The 19,280-nt window shown below is 35.8% G+C and overlaps 1 protein-coding gene across 1 annotated transcript in view; it reads left to right on the top strand.

The window, feature by feature from the left end:
• CNTNAP5 (contactin associated protein family member 5) overlaps nt 1-19,280 on the top strand; it is an 861,232-nt gene that overhangs the window by 716,037 nt on the left and 125,915 nt on the right. The window contains exons 15-17 of the mRNA XM_079133610.1: nt 5,258-5,385; nt 5,563-5,733; nt 13,767-13,985. Coding sequence (XP_078989736.1) covers nt 5,258-5,385; nt 5,563-5,733; nt 13,767-13,985 — 518 coding nt within the window. The remainder of the gene's footprint in view (nt 1-5,257; nt 5,386-5,562; nt 5,734-13,766; nt 13,986-19,280) is intronic.

The raw sequence follows: 19,280 nt of genomic DNA, 5'->3' as shown, positions 1-19,280 counted from the left end.
CAGGCTGATATGTTCCATGATGATTAACAATTTAATGGGAGAAGTTTCACTGGGTGTAAAGGGAAAAGGATGATTATTTAGGTTCAGGAGGAAGAAAGAGGGATTAGGGATAACAATAGATAAAATAGAGAATGCAGACACTTATCTAAAACATGGTTTGGCCCTGAAGAGAAAAGGAGAAAGAGAAATAACTGGATTAGGAGGTAGATTTAAGGAAGCCAAAAAAGCATATGAGCTGAAAGAGCTGGGAAAAAGGGAGAAGATGAAGGTGGGGAATAAGGACAGAACGCAATTAAAGGAGAAAGTGGGCTGAGAAAGCAGGAGAAGATGGGATTCAAAATGCAAGATTTGCCAGGGCTGGGCTCCTCAAACCACAGGGAAGCCAAGGAAGTAAGTCACTATGGGTACAAATGCTCTAACATTTCAGGTATCCTTGCACATAGGTGAGCTTATGTTATATGTAATATCAACCCATTTTCCAATGGGAAAATAATTGTATGTGCACAATTCAATTTGTTAAATTATTGTGTATAATCATATAAATATGTAGAAATTAAATATATGAGAAGGAAATTAGGGTGGAGAAGGAAGAGAGGATGCAGAACATTTAGGGACATTTTTAAGGAGGAACCAAATTTGAGTTTGGTGAAAATTTTAGAGTTGAAAAAAAGAGTTGATTTATTCCAGGAAATGAGAGAGATGAGTATTGAGTCATTTGCATCCAAGCGATGTTGAATCACAGGTGTGTGCTCCGTAATCCAGTAGTTCCAGCTTTTAATCTGCTTGCTTCCTGACTAGGACTAACTAGTCTAGAAAGGCATATATTTATGTCACTACTGGTTGTTTCTTTCTTCAGATCCAAAGTATGTTCAGCAAATGATGCCTCCACAATTCTTTATCAGTGACGCTATTTTTAAATCAGTTTCATACCTATAAAGTCTTGAGGGCCATTTTAATTTCTTAACAGTAAAGTGATATTGAGTAAACATTGACTGTATTCCTATGCCAAGACCTGATTTTGTTTTCTTACATCTAATTGTGAAGAGCCCTAGGGTTTCAAGTTTCTAGAGTAATTATAGAAAAAAAAACCACAATTTTTGAGATTTTTAAATATATATGCAAATGATTCTTTATGTTTATCGTGCTAAAAACTAAAAAAAAAAAAACAAGAAAGAAAGAAAGAAAAAGAAAAAGAAAAAAGGATTCCAGGAATGTTCTGATGATTGTGGAACACAATGGGATGGATACTATCCAGGTATAGTCATTGTCAATGATTGCATTTGCTTTTGTTGGCGGCCAAGTGAGCCTTTAGCTTATTTTGAGATTCTTGTCAACTAATCCCCTAGGTCTTTTTTACTGGAAAGTCTAAAGAAGGAAGTCATAATGCAAATAATTTCCTTCTAAAACAAAGCTATGATAGAGTAACTGGCAAGCATCAATATAGCACTTCAAACTCGCAGAGTTGCTTATGGCCATCCTATTGGTCATTCCTACTTTGCAACCACAGGAAACAGCATCATGCATCCCACTACAAGGAAAGTTATATGGAATCTATTGATTTTAATCCACTCAGATTCACACAAGGTCTTCAAAATTTGCTGAGGTCTTGAGTTCATCCTATAATTTTCTAAGTCTGTCTGCCATATGCATAATGTTTTATGTGTTACTTTGGAGTGATTGAAATAGGAAAGGACATAAAAAGGGGAAAAAACATTATCTCTCTTAATGGATTCAGTTGCTCAAATGACTATACTAAAAGAAGGTTCCAGAGCAACAGTTAACCAAAATTGGTTGATGGAAATAACATTTAGCATGTGGCATTTCACCACACTTTGCTCCAAGGTTACACTAGTAAATTAGCAGCTCCCTCCTCAACTCTGCTCTTCTAAATTGAGTGAAATCTCCAGATTCAAATAACAGTTAAGGGACAACCACATTGACTAATTCTGTGCCTCAGCCTTTCTCGTGAGAATATTTGAGTTTTCCCTTGACATATATGCTCTTTCTTTAGGCCATGTGTGTTTCTTTTTATTGGGGGGCGGGTGTTACTAGGAATTGAACTAAGGGGTACTCGACCACTGAGCCACATCCCCAGACCTATTTTGTACTTTTTATTTAGAGACAGGGTCTCATTGAGTTGTTTAGTGCCTTGCTTTTACTGATGCTGGCTTTGAGCTCCCCATTCTCCTGCCTCAGCCTCCGGAGTCACTGGGATTATAAGCGTGTGCTCCTGTGCCCAGCCATGTGTGTTTCTTGGGGACCACAAGTCTGTTCCTCGTGCCCCTGTATTCTCCGTAGGTTGGAATTTTTGGCTAACCTGCCCATTCCTTCCAACAATGAGTTTTCCTTTCTTGCTTTTCCTACAAACATGCTTTCTATCTAGTGTTTTATTTCAAACATTACTGAGAATTTCATTAACTATTTATTAAGGCTCTACTCTCTGCTACTCAGCATGTTAGCTATTTTATAAATTACCAATTTTGATTTATACAGCAATATCCATTAGTATTATTAAGATCATTTAGAAGGTAAGGTAACAGGTCCAGAGTGATCTCACTAATCCTACAACTAGTGTACTGAGCCACATGGATCCAGCTCTTGTTAGTTTGGGTCTAATGGAAACATTTTCCCACTATGACACAGTCACCTAAAATCTGTAGTTATAAAAGACCTCATAGATTGTTTCATAGGAAGTCAGTATTTGCAAAATATTAGCTTTAATGTGAAAAAAAAATCCTCAGCTGTAGTCTCCCTACCTATCAGGTGGTACCACCATAATTCACAGCATTTTATTATTCAATCTACTACCATCACCATGACCTCTAGCAACATCACCCCAACGTCCTACCCATTGTTTCAAAATGGTGGAGTTACACCTGCTACTCACAAATTAAATTAGATCTGATTTTATTCTCAATGCATCCCTGAGAGCATAAATAAATATGCAAGTTCCCCTTGATAACTTAGTTGCCTACAGCCTGAACACAGTCCTTACATGTAGTTTATTGGCTAACTCAGTGTTGGTTCCCACAATATTTTTTTTTTATTTTTTAAGAATTTTAAGCACTTTGCCAAGATTTGAAAATGGCAACGTCTCATGTTAAGATTTCACTTCAGCCCATTGGTCTTGCATTCATGATTTGCATTATTACCTGTTGCTAATGGAACATGCTGCCCCACTTTAAGAGGGACATCAACTTTCTACCAGGTTTTCTTCTCATACCCTCTATGACAATGAAACTGAGATTCCATTTATGACTAACATGAAACTGGCTTCACTTGTTTTTATCATCTGCCTGGTACCTCTAGGCATTTGAGTTTGTATCTGTTTCTGTTGCTCTAAACAACTTTGTAAAGCAGCTTACTTCTTCTTTAGTTTAAGTTTTTAAAAACAGAAAAGTATTCTCAGTAATGTGTCTTCCATCATCAAACTAAATATGATTTTTTTCTCTGTTTTTGGAAGAGATTTTTATTCTTACTGTGCTATTTGTGTAGGCCAACACTTTGACACAAGAACATCAAATTGATGTAGACAAGATGCCATGGTGTGTAAGGGAAGCAGAAGTCAGCATTGATGGGCAGACTTCAGAATCCACCATTTTTACCTTGAAAGCAAAAGTGGAGAGAAATAAAATACTATATAAAATTGCTGAGTTTCTTCAGGAGAGATTCTGGGTTTGATAATTATTTGGCCATTTGAAATTTGTTTTAAAATCTCTTTTTGTAAAAATATTGGAATGTATAGACAAGTTGATTCTGTGTCTACATAACATTCACAGATGTGTTTTCAAACTGAAACTACAGCCTTATTCTAGATCATTTGAATTTCCTCCAAATATGGTACTCAAATTATAGGTATTTTATAATGTGTTTCTTTGCATTTTTCGTTAATAGTCCTGGAGGGAAAAGCATGCAATGAATATTTGATTATTTAACTAAGATAAATTAATATGTGTTTTCTCAAAATCTCATGAGTGTGACACTGAATCTTAAAATTTAATTTTCTACATGTGCTATATAGCAAGAAATCTCCAATACAGAATCATAGCTAGATGCATAAAAAATCAGTTGACTTGCTTAAGGCCACACAGTGGTTTAGGAACAAAGGAGAAAACTAAAGTAAGTGTCACCACTTAGGATTTTGAGCATTTAACATAGAGTAAGCACCAAGCTCAGTGACTATATAATCTCACTTAATCCTTTCAATGCTGTTGTGCAGATGTATCTCAATTTAGAAACCAAGTAGAGTAAGGGTTTCAGAAATGAAATTATTTGCCCAAATTAACAGCTAAGAACTGAGACCTGGGATTCCAGAGCAAATTTGCATACTTGTAAAGTTCTGTCCTTAAAGACATGGGATAGATGCTGGGGCACCTTGAGAATATGATTTGGTTCCTGCCCCTTCTGCCCTGTGACCTTAGGGACATCAGAAATTGTGACAGCCTCAGTTTCTCCATTTGTAAATGGAGATAATGGCACTTACTACATAGGTGTTTATGTAGGAAAAATATATCTATCTTTAGAATATTTCTGGCTCAAAATAGTTATACTTTCAATGTCAGTTTCTTCTGATTTTTACATAGAAAGAGGAAAAAAAAAACAATGGTTTTACCCTATTTTTTCTAAACTTTCTTATCAAAAGGTAACTAGTTAATTTCTTATTTGCATAATTAACAAGAACAAAGTCAGACTCATTAATTTCTAGGATCTTTAATAGGAAGAACAAAATGAAAAGCAACCAGTAACTATAAAGATTTCTTTTTACTGGAGTGAAAAAGTGATAAGAAACATCTAAAGCTGATTAAAACCTGTTGGCAGGTGGCTGAAACAAGTCCTTAGAGTGATTTTGAGAGTGATTTGTGATGTCTGTTTCAAGTTAGTTGCTAAGATAGTTGATCTTTTTATGAGAAAGTGAGGTGATGTTTAATGTCACATTAACACTGTGTTGGGCAGGTGGGATACGCTTAACCACAATGAGCAACAGCAATCTTTGTAAACTATCAGTGGTTCTGTAAGCACTTTTTGGGAAGATGTAAAATTCAGTGGTGTTCCGAAGCTGGCCATTGGTTTTGTAATTGGTATTCCAGCCTTCTATATAAACTCCTGAGATGAAAGTCTGTCTGCCACACCCCTCCTGCACCCAAGTCTTCTGCAATCAAATCAGATTACTTTTGAAAAGAGGGACCTTGACATAAAGTCCTGAGATTATTCACATTTTGTCCACTTTTTTTTTTTTTTTTTAATTTATATTTTGCAGGACAAATGATACTGGCTTTCTTTCCTTCAAAGACCACTTGCCTGTCACTCAGATAGTTATCACTGATACCAACAGATCAAACTCAGAAGCTGCTTGGAGAATTGGTCCCTTGCGTTGCTATGGCGACCGTGAGTACTAAATCGAAAGAAGCTTTCTCTCTGCATTACATGAGCACAAGATGTTTTTACTCCCTTATCCCTTTTCCCTGCAGTGTCCCCTCTTCCTGAAAATTATCCACATATCCAGTGCTTTTCCATACTGCATTGAAAACAAGGAACCTTGCTTAAGGATATTCTCATTTGCAGGACACTTCTGGAATGCTGTTTCATTTAATACTGAAGCCTCTTATCTTCACTTTCCTACCTTCCATGCGGAATTCAGTGCTGATATTTCCTTCTTTTTTAAAACCACCGCTTTATCTGGAGTTTTCCTTGAAAATCTTGGCATTAAAGACTTCATCCGACTTGAAATAAGCTGTAAGTGCGCTCATTTATGAATTTACTGTCATTGGTGTGCAGGATAAGAGTAACCCTTATCTTTGACACCAACCACAGTGTGTGTTTTTACCATCAAGTTCATCTTTCTGGACAATGGTAAAATTAGTAGTGATAATTTCCAGTTCCTCTGAATTCTTTATGATTTGACTATATCCTATCAGCATTTATGAGATATTCTTTAATCAAAATGAGTACATTCCAGAAATTCCTATGGATACCTATTGCAGGTTCCATTATCTGAACCATGGGTATTTCTTACTTTAAGATTCCATACCAAAGGACTACACCTTATATGGAAAGTAGAGATCATTATACATTCTGTTCACATTTGAGGTCTACTATTTGTTGTACTTGTGATTCAAAAGTAATTTCCTGACTTATCTCCTACCACTAGGATAGTGTTGTTAGTCAATTAGAATTCCCACAGTTTCTCTGTCTCTTCCCCATGAACAGTAGCGTATCTGCACAATTAGATGTCATGGTGTCCATCTTTTTGTAAATAGCCTATCCCCTAGATACAGACTTTATTCAGTAATAATCATCAAATGAAATACAAATTAATAGAAATACAAATGGTAAAATGTTCTCCCATTGAACAGTTTATATATGATCATATTAATAAAATATATTTCATTACAAAAATAAAATACAGTGGCAATTAATTGATTTCTATAAAAATGGGAAGTACCAATATTTTGATCTGTACCAATAATAAAGACACCAACACTCTGTTTCGAAGTCTTTCTACAAATTTGTTAATGACACCATCAAAATTGATTTTCTACATGTTTGTGTTCAAAACAGTATAAGTCATATTTGTTCATCTGTCTTCTTCTATGTTGAGCAGAGAATACTTCTTTAATAATTTAAATTAGATTGCTTCTCTACATAAAGCCACAGATGTGCAAATAGTTAAGATTCTAAATATAAGGATATGTTTGGTAGAGATTGATAAAAATTCTGTTTTACAATAAATTCTAGGAATTATGATACTGTCTCTCTATTTTTTCAGGATCAGTTCTAGCAAATTTCAAATATCTCTGAAACAATAATAATTTCATTAAAATGCTTTTACCTGAAAATTCATCATACATTTTTCTTCTCTTAAGTGAAAACTTGACAGAATTCCTGATGCTTTGTAATTGCTTGAGTTCTTTTAGGGTACAACCTCTATGGTACTGAACATTCTGCATTCAACAGTAGATACGAGTTAAACAATGACACAGAGATTATATAGGTGAAAAGGCAGAAACTGAGCTCTTACTCTTTAAAATAAACATGTATTTGTGAGTCTGCATGTTTGGGAGCCAGCAATGTTCAAATACACTTTAAATAGTTGTCCATATTGACTTCATCCCAGACTATAACATTTATTAAGTGACAAGTAATAACATGTAGTACTAAAATGAAGTTGGCATATATATTAAAAATTAACAGACTTAAAAATTAAGAGACTTTAGCGTCTCTTTAAAGGTAGATCAACAAAAGATTATTTTGGTGGAGGAAAGTTTTATCATTGTCATTGCTTAGAATTACTGTTCAATGATGAAAATAAGAAACAGATACATTTTAAATGCTTACGTCATTCCTTTTTGTTCTCTGCACATAGTGTACCCTTTAAGTGTTCACAAACTGAGTGGATTGTACCATGGCCTTGCCCTTGTTTTGCACATGACCCTGATGACTTGGGCCTGTCACTGGGTGCCCTATCCCTCTGTTTATAGTTTGAGTGAAGCAATTGACCGCATCACAACAATGTGAGACTGCATGAAATATATTGAAAGCACAAAGCAAGGCCTCAGCAACAGAAATCGGAGATTTGGGAGCTCTAGAAAAGGAAACAGAAGCATTGCCTGGAGGAGTTGGCAGAGGTATATGTGTAAATCTCCAGCAAATCAAGAAAGAGCTATGTGGTGTTTCCTTTGCAGTTACAGGACAAAACATACAAGGCAAGAAAGTCTCTTAATTGGGAGTTTCACCTTTCCCTCTAAGGATTTAGTCTACAAATGGGAAGAAGCTTTTGTGGCTATGGTGTGAAATAAAATTCCTCATATTAACTTGACCATGCTCTGAAAATATGGAGTTGAGTGCCAACCATTACATAATAGGGATGTAATAACCTTGTAAATTTAATAAAAATCAGGCCCCATGGCCTTTTGATTCATTAAACCACAGCACAGTCATGGTATATTATTGGAGGATAACGAGTTATAATTTAGCATTAATTACATATCAATGTCCGATTTGTTTGTACTTTGTGGAGCTGTTTTATTCCCCTTTGAATAGTACAAAGGATGATTTTAATACAAAAATTTCCAAAAAATTTAAAACAATTTATGTAATTATTTGGTGAGTTTATCATCAGATTAGTGAATATAGATTTCCAAAACAAGATTTTTGTGTAAAAAATTAAAGTGCAAGGCCTCATGTTTCCAAAATATGTTATTATCTTTATCATTATTATTATTGTTTATAAGGGAAAATGCCCAAATTGGGAGGAATATCTTGCACTTTTTATTTACAGCTTCAATCACATTATGGATTTTAGGCAGATGGGAGTTTTACCCTGAACAGTTCAGAGTAAGAAACCCATACACATTACTACTTGGAAAGGAAAAGCCTTTTTACCAGATGCAGTAGCTCCAAATAGATTTCCCTCCCATCCTCAATAAATGTTCCTTTATAACCATCTGAATAACAGCTTCCAAGGTTGATATATCCAAATTGATAGATAGGAAATAGCAGGTTTCCATCAAATTTCCAGGCCATTTCGTTCTGCATTACTTCCAACTAAGGCATTTGAATTTTGTCACCTTGGGATTAGTCTTTAATCTGTGAAAAGGAAGATACTTCACTGTGTTCTCAAGTTTTAGTAAATGCGTTTCAAATAGGATTGTGGGAAAAATTGCTGTTTGACAATTTTCTCACAATGGTGTGCATAGAGAGTGAACATAAGGTAATAAAAAGAGCTTGGATTATAGAGCCCAATATGGATTCAAATTTTTGTTTGTCCAAGTTGACAAGCTACCTTGAGCTACCTTATACATTTCTTCACCTGTTCAGTATTTATTAATGCACCATGGCATTAGCAACTCTCAGATACTAACTGGATGTGTTTGGCTACAATTAATAGAAAACTCAGTCTGGAGTGACAGACACAAGGATGGGAATTCTACACTGGTGCTGGGGCTCGTGGCTAAGCACAGAGTTCATGGGGCTGGCTTTCTTTGTTTGAATTCAGCAACTGAACAAAAGTTATCAGTAGTGTTCGTGTCTTCTCTCTGCTCTATCTTCTTAATATTTTCTTCAGGCTAGCTGTCCTTATAGCAGAGTTACATTGCAAGAGAATGGAATCATTTCTTCTTCAATATTTATTTGATTAGCTGAATAAATATTTGATTAGATGGTATACAACTCATCTGATAACCTGAACACCAAGGACTATGCCCAGAGAAGAAAAAATGGTAGATTATTTATGCTGGAGTCCCCCCATACCTGGAAGTCTGGCTAACTTTGCCTAAGGCCTGATACCAAAGTTCAAGAGCAGGTAGTTTCCCAAGGCAAATTCTGACACTGCTATAAAAGGGGTGGTAGGAAGAAATCAATTGTGATTTCTTCTAAGACACAGCTTTTAGGATTGAAATTAATCATTGCATAAAAAATGCTCAGAGTGGTGTCAGTAACCAGCAAATAGGCATTTAATATTGGACATATGAAAGTTATTAGTTTTCAGTGCAATTGTAGTTCTAGTATCATTTGTGACCTAACGTATTATCACTTATTCCCCAAGTGATTAAGATTTAATCTTTTCATTTTTTATTCTAATGACCTGTATGCTTTCTAATAATATTAATTCAAATGGACTCTATAATCCTTCTCAGTGTGAGTTAAGTAGAAACAAAATAAATTTCCTGAGTTTCTCAGTAAAATAAAATCATAAGTGTATGTCATATATATACATATATTTAGAAAGAGAAATGTTTAAGTTTTTTATTTCAGAGGTATCATACTAAGAATATTACTAAATTCAATGTTAATTTGAAGATATGATAGTCATGACCTCAGAAAATAGTAAAATTTAATGCTACTGAAATTAATTTTCACCGAATTGTTGAGTGATTACATCGATTAGTTTCTCTTCTAAAATTTTTACATTAATTCCTTTTGTTTTCAAATAATCCTACCTATGATTATCTCTGTATTGTACTATAATTATCATTGCTCAATTCCTCATCCAATATGCAGATGAAGAAAATGAAACTGGAGAGGATATGCAACAGTCCAGAAAACCTTTCATGCACCTTGAAGGCTCAGAATCCAGGACTCAATTCCACCTCTCTGATCCTTACAGCAGCCCCCTATTCTGCAGAATTGCCTCAAGATTCTAGAATGTGAGGACTCAAGAAAACATGGAATAATTTTACTCCAGGTCTCAAGGCATAGGGCATTCATGAAGTTCCTGAGATTTGGTTCAAAACTGTCTGTGTGAAAGACAAGAACCACAGCTGTCATCAGATCCTCAGAGAGTGCTTGTGTCTAACCAGTATAACAATATTTCTTTCTTTTTGTTCATATTTCTCATTTTATAGCTATGTACATGAAAGGTCAGAGAGGTTAATTGGCTACATTAAAGATTAGCAACCTCCTTATTCCATAAATGTACCTGAGATCACTCTCATGTCTGACCTGGACTGGGAGACAAAGACACAGAAATGAAGCTATGCTTTTATGTTCATGAAGCTCAGGACTGTGTCCTCTGAGGAGTCATGTGAAGGTTCACTAAGGGAACTCTCTAAAGGATATGGTGGACAGCTCTTCCCATTGAGGTCAGGAAGAACATCACAAAGATGCCTCTGGTCAGAAGTCTTCTCCTCTGTCAGAGCATTGATTGACATTGTGTTGGGGCATTCCCACATCCCTCTATCAATCTTCTGAAATTAGCTATGAATTCCTCTCTTTTAATTCCTTAGGCCCTTAGCAGAGGACCTGGTTTTATAAAAACCCATTCAAAAGCTGAAGTGACTTCTTAGTTTTATCTTGAAGCATAAAATAGTTGATGCTAAGAGAAGGTATCTGTCAGACACTTAGGGTGTGAGAAAGTCAGATGCAAGTTCATGATAGAGTTACTGCTTTCCCAGGGCCACTGAGTTGTTCTTTTCCCTCTAGTCAGTGAGAGGAAGTTTTCATTTGCCCCAGCACACCACCACAAAGTCTGTAGGCATTGTGTGGTGTATTAGTCATTCGCTCACATATATTTCATTCAATTATTTTCAAGTATCTATATTATTTATTCTAGCTTCAACTGTCCCAGAAGACTGTATATGTTTCTCAATCTGAGGTTTGGGAAGGTAGTTTTAAAAATGAACTCCAGAAAAACATCACCTGGATTCAAGTATTTACTCTACCCCATATGCCACCAGGGCAACTTGTTTTGTCACCTGTATCTCTTTTCCCTCATCTGTAATGTAGCAAGTCTCACAGGCAGTAATGAGGCTTAAGTGAAGTAATTCATAACAAAATGCTTAACAGAGTGCCTAGCTCATGGTAAGCACTCAATAAATATTAACTGTTAGTATTGCATTTCACTGATTCGCCTTCAGTTCTAGGAGGAAAGGCTTAAATGTCGGTCTTTAATGGTTATTTGAATAAAGATAAATAATAATATTTTTTAAAAAGTTTTTCCAGAAACCAATACTTTGATATAAAGCTAAAAATACTATAGGAAATTGCATTTCATAGGTGAAATATAACCATGTTTTAATGAATAAAATTTTAATTTGGCAAGAGCATCCAGGGTTATGCTCTGGGTCTGAAACAAATGAAGAGTTCATCCAAACTTTGCGTATTAGTGGGGGGACACACAACAGGGGGTTACATGGTAATTCAGCATGGGATGGGGCAGACACAGCAGAGCAGTGAACCCTCCACAAAGATGCGCCCTCTGAGTAGAACTTGATAGCCACAAGACTGGTTTTACAGGAAGGTTTTTAGCAAAATCTTTAACATTCTTTCCCCCAAGTTCTCACTGATAGTCACCATAGAGAGAAAGAAATGCAGAACTTAGCCATCTCTCAGCAAACATTTGATTTTGAAATGCGTGGGGTTGCAGGGTAGCATTGGTGTTGTGAGTAAGAAATAAGAAATGGCTCAAGGGACTTTCTTCACTTTTCTTTTGTCCATTGTCACCTGATTTGTTCCTTTCAATTCCATTTCCTTCCATGCATGGCTTTATAAGTCACAGCCAAGTCACCTGGGTGGGGAATTTATGTGATTCAGAAGAACTGACAGTAGCATCACTAACTGGGCTCATACTGTGTGGCAGACACAGTTCAAAAACTTCATCAGGATTAATATACAAACATTCTGATGATTAGGTACTGCTCTTATTCTCATTTTATAGATGAGAAAACTGAGGCATTGTGACATTGAAAACTTCCTCAAGGAAAGGGTGGAGTCAGTGTATTCTTTCAAATCCCCTTTTTCAACCTTCAACTTACTGCTTTTCTTTAAGGTCGCAGCTCAGCAGAAGGTGAAGCAATTCGAAGTCTCTGGTTACTTGAAATGCTGCCATTATGAAGACTTCTTATAGGAAGAAAAGTTTTTGTTAAGGTTTAAAGGTTAGGGAGGGTATGATCCAGAGTGGTGATTGACTTTTGGTGTCTCTAGTAATTTAGATCTGACTGTTGATGACTTTGTCAAGCAAATGCTCATTTTCATATTGAGAGGGGAGGGAGGAGGAGACAATCACAGAGTGCTGAGGACAGCAAGGTCTAGAATACGAAGGTTCCGTTAACTGAGAGGAGACTTTCTTCTCCTCAACCTCACTTTATAATTAACCTCTCCACTTCTTTCAAATTTAGACAATTCCTCTGTGATAATGGAAAATACATGGCAGTATTCTCAATAGAGAAAATTGGTGAAGAATCTGCTTTTGGCATTGGCTTCTTATTATCTGAGACATTTTGAGCAAGTTATTCATACTTCTTTGAACTTTTCCTCACTCAAATGGGAATAATAATGATTTTTTTCCTCAGAAATATTTTCAAACGTAAAATGAGTTAATTTACCAACAATGCTTAGCATAATGCCTGATATAGAGCTCAGTCTACCTCTTGTGCTGCTACTTCAGTCCAATCATTATAGAGAAACCACCACCACCATCATCATCATCATCTCCATTCATCACCACAGTCACCACCATCATCACCACTATCACCATATCCACCACCCATTACTGCCCCCACCATCATCATTATTACTATTTCCATCACTCCCATCCTGAAGGCAGTGGTATTTTATTATTATTGGTATTATTTCTCCTATCTGGCTGCCACCTGACTTTGGTGATACCACATTGTTATAGAGAGATAAAAAGAGGCATGAAAGGAATCCAAGATGGAAGCAGGAGGCTTGGGTTTGATTTAATACACGAAAGTAATCTCTTCTTGGACAAGGAAATTAATCTCTCAAGTTCATTTTTTTTTTTTTTTTATTGTCAGGTTCATTTTGTTCTTGTTTTCTTTGTTTTTCGACACAGGAATGACACATATGCTTGTATCACATGTATCAATGATATATCATGAAAGGGGGCACTGGGCTTCTCAGGACGTGTCTCCTCCCTGTAATAGTGAAACTGTGTAGATGACTCCCATATCTACAAATGTCCAGGATGATACAACTGAAACCAGAGGAGACCCAGGAAACCCAGAGCCTCAGCATAGATTAGTGTTTATCACACAGGCATCAGTTCCCCAGTTCCCTATTTCCTGCATTGACATCATTAGGACCAACAGGGCAGGGTGCTGGTGCTTAGAACTTGTATACCTTTAATATTTAGAGGTTGTTATTATTCATAGCAACTTCAGTATTGCAGGAATATCAAAGGATGTCTGCTATATGATGATGACTTAACAATTGTTTCTCTCATTCATTAAGGGCATGCTTGTGACCTCAACACACTGATAACTTCTTTTATTCTTCATCCTTCTTCCTGTTTCCTTGTTTTGTTTCAGCTCCTTCTGAGATCACATTTGCCATAGATGTTGGGAATGGCCCAGTAGAGCTTGTAGTCCAGTCTCCTTCTGCTCTGAATGACAACCAATGGCATTATGTCCGGGCTGAGAGAAACCTCAAAGAGACCTCGCTTCAGGTGGACAGCCTTCCAAGGAGCACCAGGGAGACTTCAGAAGAGGGCCATTTCCGGTTGCAGCTGAACAGCCAGTTGTTTGTAGGTAGGGGACATCTTAAGGCAATCTTTGTGTTAAACAACCTACAAGACCACTGTGTGACTAGGTTCAAGGAAACTTGCTTTTATTTGAGGTCAGGGAAATGATTAAATTATGTCATTTTCTTAAATTACAAATTTAATTCTGCAAGTTGTTCCTCTCTAGCTTCATTAGCAATAAAATATTATACTACCCATTAGCAAATTTGAGGATAGTCTCAGACCCTTTTTGTGTCTTTTCTTTTGGATATATTATCTCTTCCAGTGTCTAGGGACTCCTTTTGTTTTTCATCATTATGATAAAAATATACTCTTAAGGAAGAGATGTATCAATCTGCTACACCTTAGCAGGTATGGATTCTAGGACAGTGGGCCACCCTTGCTAGCTTGCTAGTGATGCCTGAGGTCTGATAACTATTGATGACAGTGCAATGAAATCCTTGAGACTGTTCAAAGGAATTTCAATTCTCCAAAAATAATAGTTAGGGGAGTAGCCATTGATTTTTTAAATTAGGGGCTTCTTTGATCCTACCTGAAACCATATCACTTAGGTAACTGCCTTACACTTGCACAGAAAAGCAGTCCTGGCCTCTGAACAGATGTCTCTCAGCTGCTGTCATCTCTGTGAAAGTGGAATCAGCCTGTGCATGGCAGCTACTGCAGGGGTTGAGGTTGGATGTATTCCAACATTATTTCCTTAGTTCTTCTACCTCTCCCTTCATTACTTCTTTTCTTCTTTCCTTCCTTCCTCCCTTCCTTCCTCTCTCCCTCCCTCCTTCCTTTTCTTTCCTTTCTATTTTCCCTCAGTAGTCATTTAGCATCTAATATCCTTGTTGGATGCAAGATAAGTTAAGCAGTGCCATTGCTTTTCAAGGAGATCATGGTCCTGTCTATGTGCATACATATAAAAGTGTGCATGCATGTGTGTGCACGTGCACACATATGTGACAGAGAAAGGGGGTGGGATTTGGCAGGGGTTCTCTCATCTGTGTTTGAGCTTTAACTCCATTTCAACTGATATTTTATTTTCCTTGTTACAATTACTGCATTTTGTTACATATAAGGGATTGTGTGTGTGTGTGTGTGTGTGTATGTGTGTGTGTGTGTGTGTGTGTGTGTGTGTGTGAGAGAGAGAGAGAGAGAGAGAGATTCAGCTACATTGGCTCAGGTAATTTTTTCCTGGACTAATACAAGGCCAGTTTATAGCCATAATTTGGAAAAGATTTTTAGAAAATGGATTTGAGGAGGGCTTGTAAAGATATAAAATACAAAATAGAGCTTTAAACCTTAGAGATACTGTACCACTATAAAAGCCATGAGTGTGTTCCTATATAAAGGGAGTTCAGATGCCTAGTACAGGGATGACAACAAGTGAACAAAATCGGCCAATCTGCCCAGATGTAACTTCCTTTCTGCATTTGTTTATTTGTCTTTTAAATCAGCTCCCACACTATATAACTTTACTGCTAGTAACGAAATGCTGTCCCCACTCAAGGGGCATTTCTTACTTGTTTCCTTTAATATTAAGTTTATAAAACTTTTAACTGTGAGAAAGTTGTCACTAAAAACATGTCAACTTAAAAAAAAAAAAAAACAAAGATGTAACAGAGGGAGGGTGTCATTTTTTCTTTTTTTTTTGTCTCGGCCACATTTCTCTGTTCATCTGTTATAATTTACATATCCAGCAGAAGCTAAAATGGTAGTGATTAAAAATGACTTTATGATCACAGATTTTTTTGCTTAATTAATAACTCATGTAGGTGCTATGGTTTGCTATTCATTTTTTAAAATTCATATTGCTGTTGTAATTCTGTTTAAACATTGTGTTTTATTTCCCTATGGAAATTTCCTACTCATTAAGATTTAATATCTTTTTTAAGCAGAATCAATTTAAGTATTTTGTAGTTTTCATAAATTTTATTCTACACCAGCATTTTATTTATGAATTTTTTTTGGCTAAGAATGATATATAATGATAGCATGATTTGTATTTACTCTTTCATACCAATTCCATGTAGCTATGAAATTATCATATGGACTGAATATGTGAGAAACTTTCTGCAAATCAAAAGGGAGGGCTGACAGCTGTGTTTCTTGGTGATTTTTTATCTCTAAACATTTCAATTAAGTTCATCACAAATGCAGTGAGTGGTAAGTGCACGGGCAGGAGTCTGAGGGAGATGTCTTGCTAGAGCACCTGCTGTTATATTTCTCTCCAATAAATCCCATCTCAAATATGTCTCTGTTTTATTGAATTTGCCTTAATGTACTTGAAGAAGGAAAAAAAATTGCTGTTGGAAGTCATTTTAGCCTGTTGGTTTAAATTTCATTCTTTAGAATTCAGTGATATGCACACCACGAAATGACAGGTAACTGAAAAGAATCTAAAGTCCCAATATTACCATTTTATATAATTCAATTGTTCAATAGATGATTACATAAATTTATCAGTCGGTAATCATCTACTCAATTATAGCAGCCCAAATGAAGAACTGCATTCTTTTTCATTCAGAAAATTTGAAACAGTAGATATTTATGTTTGCTAGGTATGGAAAGGTACCAATGCTGTGTACTTCTTGACTGGGTTAGAATGAGTGTGGCATATTTAAATATTAACTTGAATAAGTCTGTCCAGATACCTTTGGTCACTGAAGGATCTTTCAATCATAGCAGAGCACCATCAGCATTACAAAAACCACACAGCTGCTGTGGTCCTAAGTGCTTCCTGAGTACTAGACCCAGGCTGCATTTTGTAAAATAGGATGTACCTCTCAGCTCTGCCCTTGTCATTGGAATGCAAAGACTGAAGTGCTGATACATGAATCAATGCATGCCACATTCCCAGAATCAATATTTTAACTCCTAGTTGCTTTTATCACCATGATTTTTAGGGACAATTGCATCCATACCACTCCACTGGTTGCATTGTCTAGCGGGGTAGGAGAAACTTCATAACATGTTGGTTTTGAAAAGCATGCTGCAAGCATGTGTCAGTGTTATAGTTGGAGTGGTTAAAAGTATCACAATTTCTACTTAGTTATTTCCTACTAATGTGTCCAGCAATATGTGGATGAAGCAAGATGAGTTCAAGAACCTTCCACCCACTGCTAAAAATGAAGTGAGGAACTCTGAGTATGCATTGCAGATCAGCTACCACATGCTGACCTTATTAGGAATACAACTAGCTAAGCTTACTAATGTCTTTACCTTCAGAATTAAAATAAAATCTGGCAACCAGCCTTTCAAGATTTAAAGATCTGCTTCCTGTGTGGATACATTAGGAATGACAATCATACTTCCCATGCCTATGTCTCTATAACTCCAAATTAAATACAACAACTTTCCAAAAATACTGCAGTTACAGAGTGGAAATTTGGTGAACATGTAGGTCTGGAAGTCTCATTTTATAAATTTTTGTTGTTGTTGTTACATGTACCCATTTTTTTTCCCTTCAGTTCAGCTGCTCTATTTGTGTTGAAATATACCAGAGTTAGTTCAAACTTACATTCACCTGGGGAAAATATTATGCCAACTTGATAAATCATAAAATTTGAAGAGTGCTCTCAAGTGCTACTCCCCTTTCCAGGATGGTAGAGAACTATTATCCCTATGTAGAGGGGGAAGCTGGTCAAACTTAGGGAGGTTAATGGTTAACCAAGAAGACTTGGCATGTACATTAATTTTGTACTCTGGTACTTCATAAGTTCATAGTCTGTGCTATGAAGCAAACACCATCTCTCTATGAAATAGTAAATTATATTTTATCTGTGTGAGAAACTCATCAGGATGGCTGTCTTGATGCAGGCCAGGAGGGGTTTCCATTTGAGAAGATGAGATGTGTCTCAGAGCACAGGAGGAGGTATATATTATTTTCTTAATAAGAAAAAATTTGAAAATCACTTTTTAGCATATTTATTGCATAAATCTATAAAGTGATCCTTCTCATTATATCAATGAAGAAGCAAAAAGTTAAGAATATTGTCCTTGTAAAATTGTATAAATGTTTGATTATTATATTTATTTTTCCAGAAAAAACTTATTTTATTCAAAATTAAATAATATGTCAAGTAAATTTGAATAATTTTCCTTTGGAAAAAATTGGCATATGAATTCTGATGTTACATATCTGCATAGGGGAATTGTTATGTTTAGTTTAAGAAGTTGACAAGACCTCCAAACTCCAGCAAAAAGTTTCTGGTTGCATCATAAACACTTGCAAAGGCACATAGTAGCCACTCAGTAAATGCTTCTTCATTCATGTGAAACTGGAAAAGTGGATGTTGCAGATATAGAGCATAAATAGTAGTCAGTGGAGGCTGGGAGTGTAGTGGAGAAAGGGGAAAGAGGTCAGTTAATAGGTACAAAATTAGTTAGGTCAGAAGAGTAAGTTCTAGTGTTCCCTAGCGCAGTAGCTGACTATAGTTAAAAACAATGGATTGTATGTTTCAAAATAGCTGGAAAAGAGGGATTGGAACATGAACAACAAAAAGAAATAATGTTTAAGATGATGGTAATGCTAATATCCTGATTTGATCATTATACATTGTCTACATGTATCAAAATATTTCGCTATTCCCCATAAACATGTACAATTATTATGGATCAATTAACTTTTAAGAAATGTTTCTTCACTGAAAGGGAAGTGATGAAGAACCATCTGGTTCCTCATCAGTTTTTCTTTCCAAATACCATTGAGCCATAAAATCAGATTCTTATAGATTGAAAATGTTTGGGAAAAACATTGGTCCTATTTTTATATTTAGGGAGGTAAATCATTAAATTGCTTCTGCAAAAATTCATTTTAATCTCAAATAAGTTGAGAGTTGGACATTTTTAGCCCAACCTAATAGACCATTTTAGTGTTTTCTGCCCCCTAATATTCAAGAAATGTTTTTGAAATGTTTATCTACAATTTTTTGCAGTTTTAATTGAAGCTCATTTCACCATATATTGGTCTCTGTTGTATTGATAATGCACAATTGGAGCAGAACAGAGTTTTCTTGTTTGGTTTCATTGTATTTTTCTGTTGTAAAAACTTATCAGGAATCATAATGTCTTTTTTAAAGAGTTTAATATGGCTTTGCTTTTTTTTTTTTTTTTTTCATGCAGCATAGGAAGATGAGCCCTGAGAGTTGGAGCACAGAAACTCAGTATTAGAAATAGTCCTTTCATTCATTCTTCTGGTACTTTCAATTGCCAACATTTATAACTCAGTAAAGGAAGAAAAAATTAGAATGCCATTATTTATGTAAGTTAGGATTTTACTTATAAAAAGGAACCCAAGCCAGATTTTTTGGGGAAA

Source organism: Sciurus vulgaris (genome assembly GCF_902686455.1).
Source record: "Sciurus vulgaris genome assembly, chromosome: 3".
Taxonomy (NCBI): Eukaryota; Metazoa; Chordata; class Mammalia; order Rodentia; family Sciuridae; genus Sciurus; species Sciurus vulgaris.
This window is presented reverse-complemented; position numbering and strand designations above follow the sequence as displayed.